Raw genomic sequence first — 18,967 nt, forward strand, 5'->3', positions numbered from 1 at the left:
TGGTCGAAGAAACTCTTATTTGGCCTAGGGCGTTGTTGAACTTGTCTACTAATTCTTTACAACGATTATTTTTCATTTTTGATTTAGATTTGATGCTTTCCATCATATCCTCAGAGGTCAGGTACGAGAAGCCAGACGGGAATATATTTATAGCTGCTTTAGGTATGTGTAAAAGCCGCTAATCTGTTTTACCAGTCATGAATAGATCACGTCTTATTCGTATCCATTTGTTACTTCACTTATCATTTAAGTTTTATATTGGATGTTGCTCCATCGAGTCATATACATCGAATGATAGCGGCCATTTATTTTTTGGTTCAACGGATGGCTCATTTGTCCTATTTTTAGTATTTAACTGAGTAGTGTTGTAGATCGTTTACCAGTAGAGGCCAATAAAGCCGTTCATGTCGGAGATGATAAAAATGCTGATAAAGAAGAGGCTGATGCCGTCGGAATTGACTGCTGGTCAGTTTGATATGTATTATCATTGTTTCTTGACTCCTATAACACTGTAAATGGAAGATGCAGGTTGTCAAAATCTTCCGATATTTGGTGAATATTAAAATTAAAATTATATTTTAGAGTAATTCAAATCAGTATCATCATTTATATATTTTTTTGCAAATTATTTTGAGTTTTATATCCGGCGATACTTGATGTATGTCAGTAGAGAAAGAGTATGTCTCTTGTGAGACGATTTTACGGATTTTTATTCGCGAGACGGTCAATTCTACTCATATTTATAATAAAAAAATAATATTTTTGACATAAAAAATATCACTTTTTCTTGAGTGATTCAAATGGAAATTGACTTATAAGATTGTATCGCAATAATTTTTATGATAAAATAAAATAACAACATATACAATCGTTTATAAAAGAATGCTTATTAGTAAACAGTTGTTTGTTAGATTAAGAAAAACTATCATCCAAATCATTAATATACATCATGGGAAAAACAAACAAAAATGAGGCATTAATTTTCATGTTATTTATTTATTAAAATAAAACGTAAAAAGAAACGATTTTGAATATTAAATTGAATCTCTGGAGAATTCTAATTACAATTTGTAATGACGTTGAAAATATAAAGAGGTTAAAAGACAAGCAAGGTCACCGACCCTGCGTCACATGAACGCCACCAGCCTCTGAGTAGCAGCATTCTCCAGGCAGACGCTAAATCATGATGGCGGAAAATATTCACAGCCAACGCCCTCTATACGGCGGTGCAATCACCACTTCTTTCCCGATGCGTTTCCAGGTTTGCCATTTGTTTCATTCGAGATTAATTTGCGTTAATTGATGCTTTAGTGTGTGTTAAATCTATGTGTAGGATGTCAGTGAGATACGCCAAGTTCCCGATCATCAGGTCAGTTACTTATTTACGACTGTGTGTTTTCTTCATACTCGTGTCGATCAAATTTTTATAATTTTACAGGAGGTTTTTGTAGACCCAACTCGGGATGAGAGCTTGGTATTTGAACTGCTCGACTTGAAGGCCGATGTGTCTGATCAAGAAAGTGCCTCGTGGTTTCTTAGAGACCTTGCCAATGAGCAAGACGCTGAGGGGACGGTGGTATAATTTTAGTTTTATTTTTTGATTTAGTGATTATGTTTCATTAGTCAATGATCAAGTTGGCTCTTGATAAATTAAGGTGCTCGAACAGTCGGGGATATTTGAGGCTTGTCAGTTGCGGTTTATAAACACTCCTGCTATCGTTACTACTGCAGTTGGACAAATGGTGTGGCACAACTTTTCAAGTTTATCCACTTAAGTTCCTTGGATGATGGAATTCTTGATTTCTCCCTTGCTCTGTAGGCCGTGTCGAAGGGAAGACAGGGAAGGGAAGCGCAGAACATTGTAAAGGTAAGCACTTTTCTTGTTTCTAACCGCCAATATTTAAGCTTGTTTCTGGAATCTCAAGATACGGTTTTTCTAGGTTTATCTAGCTAATTTACGCCTCAAGGACGTTGCGACAGATGTTCTGGTCACTGCTTACGAGCCTATGTTCATAAAGTAAGTTGAAAAGCTCAATATAATACATCAATTGTTGCCGAAACCAACGAACGGGTCATTTTTTGTCATTACTTTGCTTTTCTTATTGTGTAGCCCTTTGAGTGAAAGTGCTGCGGCGGTCGGTGCTGGCTTGGCAGTACCTGCTTTAAAGTCGGGTTTTATGCCAATGGCGGAGATTTTTAATGTTGCTGTCTCTAATATCAAAGTGAATGACTGGAGTCTTTTTGGTGCTGCTGATTGATTCTGAATTTGAAATACTCATGATCTTGTTTTTATGTTTCAAACTGTCGATTTCTTTTCGCAATGAATCTTCATAACACAAAGTTATCTCGTCTAAATAACTTTTACTTGTTTCTGATTTCTTCTCATCTCATTGTGACAATGCTTGCGTATTTGCAATATACAAAATGATTTTTATATGCTTCACTTGAGAGTGTCTGTTATCAAAATTTTGACCTTTTAATAATCAACACATGATATCGACTTTGACAAAAAACATGAGAGATTGACATCACATTATTTAAGAATATTAGATATTGATACACGATATGAACGAGATATGATATTTTGTCGTTTCTATATCAATTGGCTCATTCCATTCAGTTTTTTTTCCTCTGCATTTTTGAAGTGACTGCAAAATCATAGAGTTGAGCAACTCTTGATGTTGCTACAAATTTAGGAATGTTAATTGTTTTTGTGAAAAGAATTCTTTAGTCCCACGCACTTTTTCCAACTAAATCTCTCTGTCTTGTCAACAAACATTTTAATATCCAAAACTCTACACATACAATAACTTGAGAGATAAATCTTTCTGATTAACTAATTCAATCAACGAATGTTTCGATACTTATTCATCACTCGGTTTTGTCCAATGTAGTTGGGGCAATTGTGAATTTACAAGTTTTTGTGGGACTTACATGCAAATCAATATACTTGTCACGAAAATGACAAAACTAGGCCATCTCAATCATCAAATCCCATATTTTCAAATATATAAATAATAAAATCCTCAAGTCCCACGTTCAAACTAACTTTCAGTTGGTGCTCTGGCATTTTCCCGGAATAATAAAGACTGTTGATTCCAAATAGATTACATGACAGAAAGAGAGATAATACAAGAAAATATTGAAATTCTATACAAGGTTTGCACGTTTGAGAGTCAGCCTGCAAAATTCAACGCATCCAAATCGTAGAAAGCTTTGTAACAGAAAGACCCTTTTCGATTCCACAATCAAATTCTATTTCTGGGTCTCGTTTTCCTTCGTTATTGTTGCTTCCTGAGATTTTATGATTGGGAGCGGAGAAAATACCTACCTTTTTTGTTCTTAATCCGACTCCATTAGTATTGCATTGTAGATTTTTTTGAAGAAAGTTTATTGGTGACGTAATCCCAATTCTTTGTAGGCTTACTTTTTCCATGTTCATACAAACATGAGCATGAAATTCTGGAGAACTAATTATTAGGGTTGTTCAGATTCCTTCATCACGAGTAGTTACAGCTGTTTCGGAGTTAAGCAGGCATTTTTAAAAAAAAAAAAAAAATCTGGTGCATTGTATTTAGATCGAAGGCCTGATATTCCTCGAATGCTTTAAATCTTTCCGCCAAGAACTAGCCATTTTGCTTCTCAGGGGTTACGAGATGGGGTAAACCAAGAAATTGGATCTTGGAGCTCACGTCTGCGTTATATGGCCCAGAATAGGAAGGGGAGGACATTAATTTTTTATTATTGTAATGGGTGTTGTCTTAATTGTTTGGTTGCTGTGCCTAGTCATATTACGACGTGAATGGGTGATTTGCAGAGGTCTAGTCTCGTGGAAAGAGACATCGATCAGGTACTCAAAATTTACTTTGTTCATCTTTCATTCTAAATTGGCGTCATCGTCACTTTTAAGTCTTGTTTGCAACAAATAAATGCTCCTTTATGATAGAGTTTTGATAAAAACGGGACGATGATAAATTTATTGAAACTACATGCTTAAGAAGTTTCTGTGTGTAGGCCATTACATCCCTAAAGAAGGGGGCATACTTGTTGAAGTATGGGCGTAGAGGGAAGCCAAAATTTTGCCCATTTCGAATTTCAACAGTAAGTTTTATTTCCATAGAAACTCTGTACATCTTATATTCCAACTGGTTTTTTTTTGCATTTTTTTGTAATTGGTTTGATACATTTTATGGTAATTCGGGTGATATATATTTTTTTATTTTTGGTAAGTAAAAGTACGTACTCACACGTTATATATTTTCCTTCTTGGAAATGGAACTTCTGATAGTTCGTTTAATGGGCTCAGCTTGTAGTCAGTTCAATAACTGAGTTGTTGATGCTTCCAGCCAGAATATCTTGATCACCAAAGTAAAACATCATCCAACTTCAGTTATTGATCAACCGGTTACTTTCAAGTGCTTGATTTTATTTATGTTCCAGGAGATTCTTGAGTTGAATTTGATGGACCTTTCTTATTGTGTAGAAATTATTCCATCTTTCCTGGTCCTTACCAGTTCAGTTACTTTGTTCTTATGGATCAATTTCAGGACGAATCTAAATTGATATGGTATTATGGAAAAGATGAAAAACAACTAGAGCTACGGCAAGTTTCAAGGATAGTTCCTGGACAAAGGACGGTAATTGTGATGGTTTGATTTCTAAATTGAAGGAGTGGCTTGTATACAATTCTAATTTTTCCTTTCATTTATTCCCCATTAGTAGACGCAATATAAAGGCATAACATTCGAGTTATTCTTTTTATTGGATGGGTGAATATTTTTGCTTATTAGCACGGCATGCTGCAGATTCCTGGAAATTTTGTAGCCTTTCTGCATTTTATTCGCTTAATAGGTCGGTTCCATTGTGGTCAATTTATTTTTGTTTGACATTATCTGTTTGAAAGAGAAAAAAACGACCTGTCCTTTGTTTGCCCGAAGAGGAAAATGCCAAGTGTATACTGTGATACTAAATTCAAATGTTTTGCTTTTTCATTGGCTGTTGGAAAAGCGAAGGAAATTTTGGTGGTGACTACTTTATTGTAAAGGAGCTATACAAATTCACGTCTTAATATTTATCTATTGAATAAGTAGATAAAATGTTCGACCTTCAAAGGCCATTAGAATCTCAGAGTCAGGCTTATTTGATGATTTTCCTTGAAGTGCTGTCAAAAGTTTTTTTTGGGGGATGGATTTGTTTGCATCAACATATTTAAAATTAGTAACATGTTCCTTATCGTATTTAAATTCTGTAAAATGAAAGATTTTACAGTTATCGCCCTTTACCAAATGTTATGATGGTATTGGCATTCATAGCATTTGACTGACATGATCATCTTCCTTCCTGTCAGCCAATATTTCAGCGGTATCCCCGGCCAGAGAAGGAATACCAATCATTTTCACTTATATATAATAACAGATCCTTAGATTTGGTGAGTTTCTTTTTGTATATTTTATTCTTATTACATGTCGGTCATGAGGAGTATGTTGGATGTTAAACATATTGGCGTTCCATACTACGGTATAATTGGATTTAGATGTTTACCATTTCTGTAGTATTTAGTAACTAAAATTTGGCAGATATGTAAAGATAAAGATGAAGCCGAGGCTTGGTTTGTTGGTTTAAAAGCCCTAATTGCTCGCGGTAGCAACAAGAAAATAAGAAATGAGGTACTGAATGATTGTGCATTATCTGATCATCCACAAGGTCAAAGGGTCATTCCACCATCATCTGTGAGTTTCTGAGTCTTATTTCTCATTTGACTTCTTGGAAATAAACCAATCTGTGTGGAAAATATTTACTATTTATTTCCCTTTTCCCTCCCTCTCATCAGACAAGTTTAATTTCTTCAGGATACAGGAGACACCCAGAGAGCTGAAAATATTTCTCAGAACCGACTGGGAAAAGCATTTGCTGACATTGTGTCCTACACTGCAGTGGCCAAGATTTCTCAGTCTGAATCAATAACATGCTCTCCTATCTTGCTCTCAGTTGGGTCTGTAGATGACTCCAATGCTCCCCGAACATCTGGATGCGAAACATTTCGGTTGAGTCTTTCTAGTGCTGTGAGTTCATCAAGTCAAGGTTCTTGTATGGAGGAGTTTGATGGCTTGGGCGATGTGTTCATATGGGGAGAAGATACTGGGGATGGAGTGGTGGGAAGTGGTTTGGCTACAGGCGATACTTCGATTAACATTAAGATCGACAGTCTCTTACCCAAGGCATTGGAGTCAACCATGGTTCTTGATGTAAATAGTATTGCTTGTGGTCACAAACATGCTGTTTTAGTCACTAAACAAGGAGAAATGTTCAGCTGGGGTGAAGAAGTGGGTGGGAGGCTAGGGCATGGAGTGGAAGCGGATACATCCCAGCCAAAGCTTGTTGAAACTCTTAGTGGAATGAGAATTGCAATGACAGCATGTGGCATGTATCATTCTTGTGCCATTACACTTTCTGGTGATCTATATACTTGGGGTGATGGTTCTCATGCCTGTGGTTTGCTTGGTCATGGAAGTGAGGCAAGTCATTGGATCCCAAAAAAAGTGGGTGGCGCCATCGAGGGCTTACAAGTGGCATATATCTCTTGTGGGCCTTGGCATACAGCAATATTGACATCTGCTGGCAGGTTGTTCACTTTTGGGGATGGAACATTTGGCGCTCTGGGACATGGAAATCGTTGTGGTGCCAATATTCCTAGAGAAGTGGAAGCTTTAAAGGGATCACGCACGATTAGGGTTGCCTGTGGCGTATGGCACACTGCAGCAATCGTGGAAGTAACTTCTCAATCTTCTAATTCAGGACAATCTGACCTATCATTATCTGGAAAGCTTTTCACTTGGGGGGATGGAGATAAAGGGCGTCTTGGCCATGCTGATAATGTGCCAAGATTAACTCCTGAGTCTGTTTCTTCATTGAACGACACAAATTTTTCTCAGGTAGCATGTGGGAACAACCTCACTGTTGCTCTTACAAGTTTAGGACGAGTATACACCATGGGAAGCCCCTCTAATGGACAGCTGGGGGTTCCAGGGTCTGATGGAAAAACGCCAATTTGTATAAAAGGCGATATTTCTGACAGTTTCGTGGAAGACATAGCTTGTGGTTCATATCATGTTGCAGTTTTGACTTCAAAAGGTGAAGTTTATACCTGGGGGAAGGGCACAAATGGGCAACTAGGCCATGGTGACATCGATGACCGGAACACGCCTACTCTCGTTAACCTTTTGAAAGATAAACAAGTTAAGAATATAGCATGTGGTTCAAATTTTACTGCCGTTGTATGTCTTCATAAATGGATATGTAATGCGGACAATTCAGTGTGCTCTGGCTGCCGTAACCCTTTCAATTTCAGAAGAAAACGTCACAACTGTTATAACTGCGGACTTGTCTTCTGCAAAGCATGTAGCACTAGGAAGTCCCTCAAAGCCTCCTTGGCCCCAAGCCTGAACAAGCCTTATCGTGTATGTGATGATTGTTTTGCAAAATTACAGAAAGTGACAGACTTTGGATCAGATCCTCGTATTCCTAAAGTTAAAAGTTTAGGTTCGCTTTGTAGGCCTACTGAATATTCTGAAACCGGGGTTCCTCATATACCAAGATTAATTTCAAGATTCTCATCTGCTGACTCGATCAAGTCTGGAAGAAATTCCACATTCACCACGAAACCTGAGTCAAACGATAATCTTGTTTTTCCTGCTGAGAGGGCAAGCACTTCTTCAAATGGAGCTTTGAAAAATTTGATTTCGTTATCTGTTCCTAGTTCTAAAATGGTTTCTAGGTCAACATCACCGTTTCTGGGGAGTAATGCATCAACGTCACCACCTCCTTTTCACATATCAGAAGTGACATCAGACGACGCAAGGAGTAGCAACAATTGCTTAAACCAAGAGCTCAAATTTTTAAAGGCACAGGTGAGCTCTTTAAATTTATAGAATACAAGACTTAATAACTAGATACCTTCATTATCCTTTAAGACATCTGTGCCGAAGTCAATTTTTGCAAACTCCTGTTCTTGTTTTCTATATATTCTAATGAAGCATTCGCCGTTATAGATTCTGTCTTATCCTTTTGTAGGTAGAAGAACTTACAACAAAATATCAACTTCTTGAAGCTGAATCGGAAAGAAAATCAGAACAACTGAAAGACATGAGTGATCGGGCCTTAAATGAAGCCGAAAAAGGTAAAGTTGCCAACGAAATGATCAAGTCTCTGACCATTCAGGTTTGTTTTTTCTCACAACCAATCTCTTATTACCGTCTAATCAAGCTTAAGTCTCGGTATGTTGACAATTCAAAACTCAAGCAGCTGAAGAAAATGGCTGGAAGATTGCCTGATGAACAAATTGCCTGCAGCAACTTGGATAAAAATATTGGGAAACCAATGAGTGAAACGAATCGCCCATCCATTGGAAGCAGCGTGACCAGCATAACCTCTCCTAAGAGTGAATCTAGTGACGGTTCAATGAGTCCACCTTTGTCAAATGGAACAAAGGCTGAAGTACAAAAGCCAGAGTGGATTATACACGATGAGCCTGGTGTGTATATAACTCTCGTCTCCTTACCAAACGGCGTCAATGAACTAAGAAGAGTACGATTCAGGTAATCTTTCCCTTTATATCTTTGATATAGTTTTTCTTTTTTGCATTCTTAAGCAATCACAACTTGTTCCAAGTTCTGTTAAGATGTACAAATAGTTAAAGAGATATTATCTTCATAGGAATGATCCACTCTTCTTCTTAAAAATTTAGTGGAGTTGTCGTATTTTCTTCAACACTCAAAATCTTGATTATAGACGGTCATTTATAATTTCTACTGGTTTATAATTTGTTGTTCGCTACAGTAGAAAACATTTCACAGAGGAAGAGGCGGAGAAATGGTGGGCTGAAAATGGAACAAGGGTCTGCGAACGATACGACATCCAGACCATGCAATAGCATATTGAAGGGCCTTTAGTCTACAGGTGTTGGCTACCCTCGCTCTCTCACGCAGAATATGTTTTTTGGCATTGATTCTTGAAGGACTGTTTTCCGTTCTTACAGATAGATGTATATAAGTTCTCATAGAAGTTGTACATCTTTTGAGGTTTGTCTAATTTTTGGTCAGTTGAAAATTTTTCACATGAAAACCGAAAATCGATTTTTTTTAGAGACCATATTAATTTGTTTCTAGTTTATATACAGGTTTATGTTCAGGCTCAAGAATTTTTAGTCGAGTAATTTAATAAAATAAAGTAATAAAACCGCGTTGAAGTTAATATATATGATAAAAATTTCGATATTCCCCTAGATTTAACATGTCAAAAATTTGTCGTGATTGAATTTTAAATGTACTTCACAAATTGATGATGTTTCACTTTGTAGCTTATTTATTGATAAGGATATAATAAAAAAAAAAGTAAAATAAAAAATAATTTAACATCACGATTTTCTTTAATTTTAAAATGTGGAAGGAAAAAAAAGGAAAAAGAAAAATATGTGATCCTGAAAAAATCCAACGTGATCATCGGTGGATGATCTGCCACGTTAACATATATGTCTACTAAGCCAGTAGAGAATTTAACTACCAACGAGGTGCTATCCATTTTAGTCCGATATAAGCAAGCCATTGGCCATGGCCGCCGCGTCCTCAGTCACTCGTTTACCCTCCGCTGCCGCTTCCCACCACAGGCACCCATGCTTAATAACCAAACTGCCTTTCCCCAGCCACATTCCCATATCCCCCCGCCCGACCAGCAGGCTCCACGTGTCCTCCAAGCCCATCACTACCTCCGCCTCCGCCACCTCCAAGAAAGACGAAGAAACCATCTTTTTCGACGGCGGAGCTCACTATGGAGACCTCTTAGCAAATATTATCCTGGGATTCACTCTTCTTTGGCTACCGTTATCGTTGGCCGCTGTATTTAGGGCATTTTTCTTGAGATACAGGTTTACTAACTTGAGGGTTACTGTCATATCTGGGCTGACAGGGCAGGACAGAAGTGACTTCTCCTACGATGTAATCCAAGATGTTCAGGTTGTACCAAGATTTATTGGTGAGTGGGGTGACGTTATCATCACCTTGAGAGATGGAACCAAGGTGGATTTGAGGAGTGTTCCTAAATTTAGGGAAATTGCAAAATATTGTCTGTCTATGGCTGATAAGCCTGTGGTTTGAAGCAGGATAGTGCATCTAAAGGATTTTGAGGAGTAACAGGATCTTTTTCTTGTCAATGTTTGTAAATTTTGTGTATTTAAATCCAATAATTTTGTTGATGTATGTGTAATGTTGGTGGTTTTGGAGATTTAATTTTAAAAAAAAAATTCTTTTGGAGTATAAATGGAGAATTTATTCTTTTTTCTCGTGTAACTAGAAGTTGTTTTCCGTTAAAAGATTAAGATTTAAACCCAATTCATCTCCAAAAGTTAGTTGGGAGGTGATTGTCCAAGTCCATATGTCATAGTTTGGGGAGTGGATTGTCCATATATGTCACTCTCAAATATTATCCAACCGATGTGGAACAATTAATATGTTAAAATTGAGACTTTGACCTAACTCAATTCAAAAACTAACTCAAGAGGATTGTCTAAGCTAATATATATAATTCTCTAGGGTATAGTTTGATACATGAGATAAGAGAGGGATTGATAAATAATCTTCCTTATCTCATGTGTGGTTCCTTTTTAAAAAGCTCATGATAATATCATGGGCCCTTGATAAATAATTTTTTAGAAGGATAAAATATCCCTAATAGAAGGTGTGATAATTTTAATCAAATGATAAAATACACTACAAATGACTTAATTATCCTCAATTTATAAATGATTTTTTTATAAATATATGCTAGTAGGTAGAAATTAAAATCAAATAAATATTTTATTTATTTTTATATATTATATAATATGATAATTATATAAATGATTTCGAAATAATTATATAAATAATTTTTATAAATCTCAATATAATTATTATTATCACTCGATTATCCTTAAAAATTGATATTTGACTTGACTCACAAAATCAAGGACTCAAGTATCATATTATATAATATATAAAATTAGGTAAAAATAAATAAATCATGCAGGTACTATCGGCACATGAACAAATAAAAAATATGAACTCAAGCAACAACTTTGAAATTATAAAATTTATTATGATAAGGTTAAATTTGTCATTATAATCTAATATATAAATTTAATCACTCTTATTAAAATCATACCAAACATTAAATATAATATTCTATATTTTATTTATTCTTAACTTATCCTTATATTATATATCACATGTTTATCCTATCACACGTACCAAACTAGGCCTAGATATTTTATTCAATCGTTTGTTTTTTCTCCGAGACTATTTATTTATTTTAATTTGACCGTATCTTATGTCAAAGTTTGAAATTCACCATCTACAGGTGCTAGTAGCTTAGAGAAACCGTTGTCCAGTTTGCGGAGGGAGTTTTTCAAATCTTTGATTTCATGTTCGCTGTAGTTCACATGTATTCAGGGGCGGATTTAGTGTAGGGCGAACGGGGGCCACGGCCCCCCCAAAAAATTTAAAAAAAAAATTTAGTATATATTAATTTTTTTTAAACTAAATATATAAACAGATATATATATACATGGCCCCCCCAAATGAAAGATATGTCCATGTATCTCAGTGGCTAAAGTCAATTATAACGTTTGCTCCACCCGATTTGGTTTTTTTTTTTGGATTAGCGACGGTTGTGACAAAAACCGTCGCAAAATCCGGGACGGTTTCTTAAAACCGTCGCCATATAGCGACGACGGTTGTTGAAAAACCGTCGCAAAATAAACTAAGCGGCCCCCCCTCTTTCGAAATCCTAGATCCGCCCCTGCATGTATTTGATATTATTCCTGTTTCACAACGCCGCTTGTGGTTGCACTAAGTACACTAGAAACTTTTTAGTCTTTGGTGGAGTGATAAGTATTAAATTCAGCAAATGTGGATTCAGCAACTAGATAGTGAAGTCTTGGAGGTTTATTACTATTAGTGGCTGCTCCATATCTCAGTGCAAGGTAATTGAGATAGTTAGAGAATGGAAGATTTGATGACCAATTTTGGTGCCAACCTCAACTCACATGCCACCATATCTATTTACATTTCATTAATTTCGGTGTCCCGGTGCATATCCTTGATCAAGAGCTAATGTGTTATGTGTTATAGCTGTTGAATCAATGTATGAAGTTTCATATGCTGAAGCTTTCGAATGTTACCTGTCCCTGCTATAGGCATCACACGATATATATAACAATGTTTCTTGGGGGCATGAGTTTTGATGAAAATGGCTTTCGAAGTTGGTTCTCTTAACCCAAGTATTAGTCCAGGTTACTGAAGGAGGTTTGTGGCTCAAACTTTTAAGGCAGCGGATATATAGATAATGAAACCTGGTAGCCTCGAAGAAGATAGAACCGAAAAAAGTTTTCGCTGCCCACTTGTCCATTCATTCATCTTAAATCAAGTATGTTAGCTCGCGTGGCCTCTGTTACCTTCTTGGAGATCGATGTTAGTTTTGGGTTTGGGCTATAAAGTTGAGGCCTTCAAAAAAAATTTCTACTATGGGGCGATGTATATGCTTTTCAACTCGTTCTAACATTTAAAAGTAACTGAAATTTTCATGAGAAAAAATTTAGTGAAGAATTCCAGGTGATTCTAAATACAAAATCTATTGGAGTGCAATGAAATGTTTGTATACTATTTACATTTTGATCCTATCAAAATTGAACTTTTTCTTATTTTCATACATGTATAAAGATGCTTATATTCTAAAGCACTTGTCAATTAAATAAGGAGGAAAAGGAAAACAGCTGAAAGTTTAACAGGATGAAGAAGCCAATATTTCGTCAGATTAATAAATTTCTCCTTTATCTGAAGTGTGTGTATCGCATCTCATTAATTATATTTTACATTTGGTGAAAATAGAGTCTCGGTCTCATCCCCCCAAACAACAAGAGTCAAATATATAACAGGAAAAAGCAAAGGCACTACTAGACTGGCTGGCTAGCTAGGAAATCTTTGATAGAACAACGTGGTGTGCTATCTGCAAAAACTGGCCTTATACAAGTGTCTTTATTGGAAGATGCTAAAGAAGAATATAATTCATGTAAACTGAATAACATTACATTGTGTCGCAGTCTCCCCTTTTACTACACCCAAATTACCACTTGAGAATAAAAATATTCAAAAGTTGTGTGCACTATCCAATCCTCATATTTCTGAGAGAAATCACTTGGGGTTCTAAATCCAAATAAAAAACCTCAGCAAATGATGAATATTCCATGAGGAAAAAATCAAATAATAATAATAATAATAATAATAATAATAATAATAATAATAATAATTATTATTATTATTATTATTATTATTATTATTATTATTATTATTATATAATCCCATTTTGTTTCTATTGTAACTGGAAGACATAGGATTCCTATAAACTCACCTTTAGGAGATGGTGGTTTGCAGAAAAGATAGGTAAGAAAGCAAGGTGAAGTGAAAATCATACTCTTTATATGACCTTAAAAAGGTAACCCACCCACCCGTACACACACGGGCGTAGGAATCCCAAGCATATGAACCCTACTACAATATTCCATAATGCATTGTGCTCTAAAGTTAATAATTCAAACGAAGAAAAAATATTTAAGATTTTCATTTTGTTTTGTTGAAATATATTTGGAGTGTATAATGCAAAGTCATAGATAGATCAAGTTAAAATTATGAATTTGCATGAATACAAAATAAGATTTCATCAGTTGATTAGAAACATAAAGTGGATTTGTACTCTTTGTTCCTTGTGTAATCATATGCTGTGTATACTTTTATTCTTCATCATCAATTCATCATCATTATATCGCCCAATTTGTGTATAAAAAGAGACGAAGGGAGCGCTACCCAGATTTTCTTGGGTCCCTTTTGGATTAAAAAGCGGGTTAGCGCTTTTGACAATGGATTGTTTTTGGTTTAATAAAGTTATCCTATATATTCACAATTTGTTAATTGTTTAGCCGAAGCACATAGGAATTGAAAATAGTGAATTTAAACTAGATAGAGGGATTATTATGCAAAGTCGCCTTTGTAATTTTTTTAATTGTCTTAACCTTTCAAGTCCTTCTTTCCTTTTCTAATTGTCTCTTTTCTTACTTCACTCTCTTCCTTTGAAACTAAAGCTCACGAAGAATATAAATGGACCCTTGGGACATATATAAAGTCACGCCCACAACTGTGAACACGATTTTTATTTTTTATTTCCCGAAAAATATCATTTTAAATATATGTTTTTACTGGTTTTTATGTACATGTATATATAGTGTCTATTTAATTTCTTGTTGGTAATGATTATAAACGGATTTATTGCCTAAATTCTTAAAATCAATTATAATTTCTTTTATATATAATTTTATTAAGATTTTTCAAATCTCTTTTTAAAATTAAAATTTGTATCTGAAGTCCTCTGAAAATTTAAACTATATGTCAATTCATTTAATTTCTTGTGTTATATTATATATATTTAGTTGTACAAATAAATATAAACTCTCAATTATTAGAAGTAATCCGGTCGTTGACTCTTTCTGATCCAATACTTCTTTTTGAATTCAAACGAAGACAATTTCATTTGATTGTATCATAACAATGACAATCAACAAAAGTTAGAATCAAATTTGTATATGAAGTCCTTTGAAAATTTAAAATATATGTTAATATTTATTTAAGCGTTCATACTTGCTAATCTAATAATTAATTACATATAATAATTTATATGCATATGGCACGAGTGAGATATTAAATAACATCTTAATAATAAGGTTGTGAATGGCCATTAGACCGATGTTGTCTTCTTTCACGTAGCAATCAAATTATCTTTTAAGTTTTGGTGAATTTCGTTCATCTTGATTTGTTAGATTAAATATTAGGAGGAAAAAACAAAAAATTTAATTAAGAGAAAGAAAAAAAGGCGAGGTGAATTAAACAATCTAGAAGGTAGGGACACTTGGCACAACTCTATTGGCGGAACAAACGCTCTGATTGACGTGATATGATGATATCCATATATCGAAATGCAAGGGCCACCCCTCCACTCCGCCGATCTCTTTCGGAACTTGGACCTCACCAGGCTCCGCTTTCACTCCTACTTTCTTCCACCCAATCATGCTGTACCTTATGCTTACCACATTGGACTTCGAAGCAGTGTTCTCATCTAAGAGGGCGGCGGCGTGTTAACTGGCCATTTTAGTGGGATGTGTTTGTAGTCTAAATATCTAATTTTTGTGTTCTTCTTTATATATCTAATAATTTATCTAATATTAGATTTAAATTCAAAATCAACGACATATTCTTTTTCTTTATCCGATACAAACTAATTGAAAAATATGCAGAACAACTTTTTTTAAAAAAACTATATATTATATTAGGAAGTAGAGTAGACTATATATTTTTTAACAACGCCTAGAGACATCTTTTTTTTTTTTTTTTGTAAAAAAAAAAAATCGAGACGGTGAGCTACCATCCAGCACATAAGCTCATCTAGACGATCCTAAAGGACATTTTTTTTACTATCAGTGCTTTCAAGTAGCATTCATATTGAGGCCAGACAGTGGAATATATACATATATGTGTGTGTATACATATACATATATATGTATGTGTGTATATATATGTATATGTATGTAACAAGAAGATAAAGATTAATTTTGAAATGTTGATCATTAAAAAGAAAGTTTGAATTAAGAAATAACCTTGTGGGGAATGATAATTGAAGCTATAAAATGATCTAGATCCAGTCTAGTCCCACTATATATTAGTTGCATTGCATGATGGAAATGAGAACATATATATGATCTCCCCTTTTATTGGTTTCCTTGAAAACTAAATGATAGCATTAATTGTGGCCACAATCTCAACAAATGATTATCATTCTCTTATCAAATCAATATTCCGATCCGTTCTTTTGATGTGTTTATAATCTATCTTTTCCTTTCTGTTCGAATTCCATCACAAATTCCATATTTGAGGGAGGTAGTAAGTTCGACAATTAATGATCGGTTTATTTGTATATATGTTTGTTAAGCACATGTACGCATGATGTCATGAATATATATACCTTCCATTTTAAGAAGTAATTAATTAATACACTAATCTTCTTATCGATTGAGTCAGCAATTACAATATTTGAGCTTTTTTTTTTAACAAAAGATTCTTTTCCGTGAGAAGATACACTGCATGCATCTATTCGGATTATTAGTTTCTTTTCGGTGTTTTGTTTTGAGGAATACATTAGGATTCTAGTACTCGTGCATGTAAAATACAAAAAATAGATCCATATTAATTTGGATGTATATGACATAGACTAATTAATGTGTGACATGATGATCAGTACTAGAGATTTAATTTCAAGGAAAAAAATGACATTTAGTCAAGTGCAGAATATTAGTGAAAAGTGGGAGTTAATATTTCTTACGCTAGAAAAGTAAAGTGGGGAATTAAGAAAATATCAACCTTTATTATTAGCATAGGGTTCCAATTCGTGGGGTTTAAATATATAAACATTTCAGCTTCTTTGTTTTTGAAGTTTGGCATGGCTTGTGGGACAAACCACCACCGACCTTTCTCCTCCACCCATCTTTATACTATCGCCTTTAATTTGTGTGATCACTTAAAAAAACGTACTTTCTTTTTTTTACATCATGATCATATGAAGAAGGTTAATTAACTAAGTTGGATTGGATCGAAATTATTTTCATCTATGGATGGTAGAATGAAATTACGGCTTAGAAATACAATTTATATATATTATCCATCTATGGATGGTTCACATTGTAAACTGAATGATAGAATAGAGGATCTGATGAATAAAATGAAAATGGCTCGAATTTTGGCGGGACATTTCGCTTTCAAGAAACAGACGGCGATATTGTAGTTTTTTTTTTCTTTTTTTTTTTGGGATGGCCCTCACAATTGACTCTAAAAGAAGGACAAGACAAGACAATGATATATATATATACATATATATATATATATATATGTATATATATATATATATGTATATATATATATAGCTAACCCCGTCCACATGGCATCCTTTTGTTTGTCCACGTGGCATTCCGCCTACATTAAAATGGCCCGCCGTTGTATTGGGTAGATGAGATCCTACTTGTGTGGGCATTACCCTAACTTCATTTCAACGGATAAAATCTTGCCACACATACAATTTAAAAAAAAAGTGGGTCCTATATACGCATGGGCAAATCTTGACTATCCATCCTATCATGTGAACAATGCCCACATGGATAGGATGAATAAACCTTTGTATTTGTTATATATACTTCAAGATCACGAATCACGCCACAATTAACAAGATCAAAATGAACCAATGAGTCTTTCATGCACGTCAAGAAATGCACACGAGGATTACGTGGTTCGGCGATGAAACGCCTACGTCCACGGGAGAACACACCAAAACACTTTTATTGATCAAATCAGCAACCGAGAGTTACAAATTACAAGAAAAACAATAGCCAAGGAATCGAATCACAAAATGGAAAACTCTTTTATCTCCTTTTGTTCTCAATTCTCTTTTGGATGCTATCTCGGTTTTTTCTTCTTCTGTCTCTCCCAGATACCTCTCTGCTCTATATAGATATATTAGCATATACATGTCTTCGTGAATTATCTCTCAACTGATTCCTCCCAAGTCTACTCCCGTCATCCAACTGAATACCCAAGCTTCTTGCTAACTGATTTCGGTTATGGCCACTAACCACCATTAGCTTTTCCTTGTTCATGTTTCAACGTCTACTAACATTGGAAGTCACCAGTATTCCAACAGTATTGATGGGTGATCTCACGTATATGTTGTTAGAATTTAATGAAGATCATGTCGAAGCTAAACCAGATAATTAGATTCACATACTGTTCTAGTGTGGTGTTAAAATACATACATACATACATACATACATACATAGATTAGTTTAATTAGATGTAACTTTTATATCATTACTAGAGATTTATAATCATCTCCAATTTGACTAAAATTAAATTGGAAAACTATTAAATAATAATTAGGAACAGATAATTAAATGTTGTGTTTCCTTCCAACTTGCAAGAACGTCTCATTTCCGTATGTATGTATGTATGTATGTATGTATAGTGGTGGTGGCCGGCCTTGTTGTTATTTTTAATATAGAGGTTGCAATGCATGGGGTGGATCACACTCACACTCACACTCACACTCACACTCAATTAATTAATTTTGCATTAAATTTTTCTAGACCTACCTAGCTACATCGAATAAAAATATCGATTGAGTGTGAAGCTCTCGGTCCATGCTTTGAAAAAACCCACACCTCTCTTTCATTTTTCGACTTTAATTTGTTGTAATTTCGATTTACAGAATAATTAATTGATAACTTCTTATTTAAATCCCGATAAATCGACCTTTTTATTTAAACAACAAACAAAATCACATCATATACCAAGCATTGCAACGACATAAATGTAGAATATTAAATGCTTTTTGAATTATCCATCACTTATCAATTTTATTTACACTACTGTTAGTTAATAAATTGGAACATCTTTGTCAAATCATCGCAAAGAAAAAAAGGTTTAAAAATAAAATATTACAATTTTGAAAGTGAAGTAAACTAAATAATTTTGACCAAATTATCTATCTACTATGGTAATAAAGTGGTGATGAATGGTCAGAAAAACAGGCTGTCACGTGGCCTGCACTTATAATTTTGAAACTGACAAATACAAATATATATATATATATATATATATATATATATATTTCTAAAATTCAAATTACATAAAATATATTAGAATTTTTAAATATATAGAAAGCAACAACGGTACTGGTGGTGTAATAGTTGAATCACGAATATTAAAACACCAGGCAATGCATACATACATATATACATACATACATACATACATACATAGTGACAGTGAGCGTGTGGGGGTGTGAATTCTTT

At 34.5% G+C, this 18,967-nt stretch overlaps 3 protein-coding genes across 6 annotated transcripts; all 3 read left to right on the forward strand.

Annotated features, from left to right (window-relative positions):
• The first annotated feature begins 897 nt into the window (after positions 1-897).
• LOC140809013 (uncharacterized) lies at positions 898-2,378 on the forward strand. 2 transcript variants are annotated; one of them, XM_073166462.1, is made up of 7 exons: positions 931-1,261; positions 1,334-1,369; positions 1,439-1,576; positions 1,656-1,742; positions 1,820-1,867; positions 1,941-2,017; positions 2,111-2,378. In XM_073166462.1, the coding sequence occupies exons 1-7, from the start codon at positions 1,184-1,186 to the stop codon at positions 2,256-2,258; spliced, it is 612 nt and encodes a 203-aa protein (XP_073022563.1). In that variant the 5' UTR covers positions 931-1,183; the 3' UTR covers positions 2,259-2,378. The 2 variants fall into 2 exon arrangements, with proteins under 2 accessions (XP_073022564.1, XP_073022563.1); XM_073166463.1 differs by lacking the exon at positions 1,334-1,369 and having other exon boundaries at positions 898-1,261.
• A 629-nt stretch (positions 2,379-3,007) lies between these two features.
• Positions 3,008-9,234, forward strand: LOC140809012 (PH, RCC1 and FYVE domains-containing protein 1-like). 3 transcript variants are annotated; one of them, XM_073166460.1, is made up of 9 exons: positions 3,008-3,850; positions 4,015-4,101; positions 4,548-4,649; positions 5,348-5,428; positions 5,577-5,729; positions 5,850-7,907; positions 8,071-8,217; positions 8,302-8,594; positions 8,839-9,234. In XM_073166460.1, the coding sequence occupies exons 1-9, from the start codon at positions 3,803-3,805 to the stop codon at positions 8,927-8,929; spliced, it is 3,060 nt and encodes a 1,019-aa protein (XP_073022561.1). In that variant the 5' UTR covers positions 3,008-3,802; the 3' UTR covers positions 8,930-9,234. The 3 variants fall into 3 exon arrangements, with proteins under 3 accessions (XP_073022561.1, XP_073022560.1, XP_073022562.1); XM_073166459.1 differs by having other exon boundaries at positions 3,009-3,850; positions 8,836-9,234; XM_073166461.1 differs by having other exon boundaries at positions 3,010-3,850; positions 4,548-4,637; positions 8,836-9,234.
• Positions 9,235-9,548: 314 nt separating this feature from the next.
• LOC140809295 (uncharacterized) lies at positions 9,549-10,281 on the forward strand. The gene is given in 2 exon segments (XM_073166878.1): positions 9,549-10,145; positions 10,148-10,281. Coding segments are annotated over 2 exon segments (570 nt in total). The 5' UTR covers positions 9,549-9,605; the 3' UTR covers positions 10,178-10,281.
• Positions 10,282-18,967: the final 8,686 nt, after the last annotated feature.

Source organism: Primulina eburnea, chromosome 13, assembly GCF_022965805.1.
Source record: "Primulina eburnea isolate SZY01 chromosome 13, ASM2296580v1, whole genome shotgun sequence".
Lineage (NCBI taxonomy): Eukaryota > Viridiplantae > Streptophyta > Magnoliopsida > Lamiales > Gesneriaceae > Primulina > Primulina eburnea.

Bases quoted from the DNA above. Each gene is read 5' to 3' on its own strand.
- LOC140809013 (XM_073166462.1), top strand. From the start codon at position 1,184: ATGATGGCGGAAAATATTCACAGCCAACGCCCTCTATACGGCGGTGCA. The intron at 1,262-1,333 runs GTTTGCCATTTG...ATCTATGTGTAG, and splicing joins CTTTCCCGATGCGTTTCCAG to GATGTCAGTGAGATACGCCA. The intron at 2,018-2,110 runs GTAAGTTGAAAA...CTTATTGTGTAG, and splicing joins TACGAGCCTATGTTCATAAA to CCCTTTGAGTGAAAGTGCTG.
- LOC140809012 (XM_073166459.1), top strand. From the start codon at position 3,803: ATGGGTGATTTGCAGAGGTCTAGTCTCGTGGAAAGAGACATCGATCAG. The intron at 4,102-4,547 runs GTAAGTTTTATT...GATCAATTTCAG, and splicing joins GCCCATTTCGAATTTCAACA to GACGAATCTAAATTGATATG. The intron at 8,218-8,301 runs GTTTGTTTTTTC...AAACTCAAGCAG, and splicing joins TCAAGTCTCTGACCATTCAG to CTGAAGAAAATGGCTGGAAG.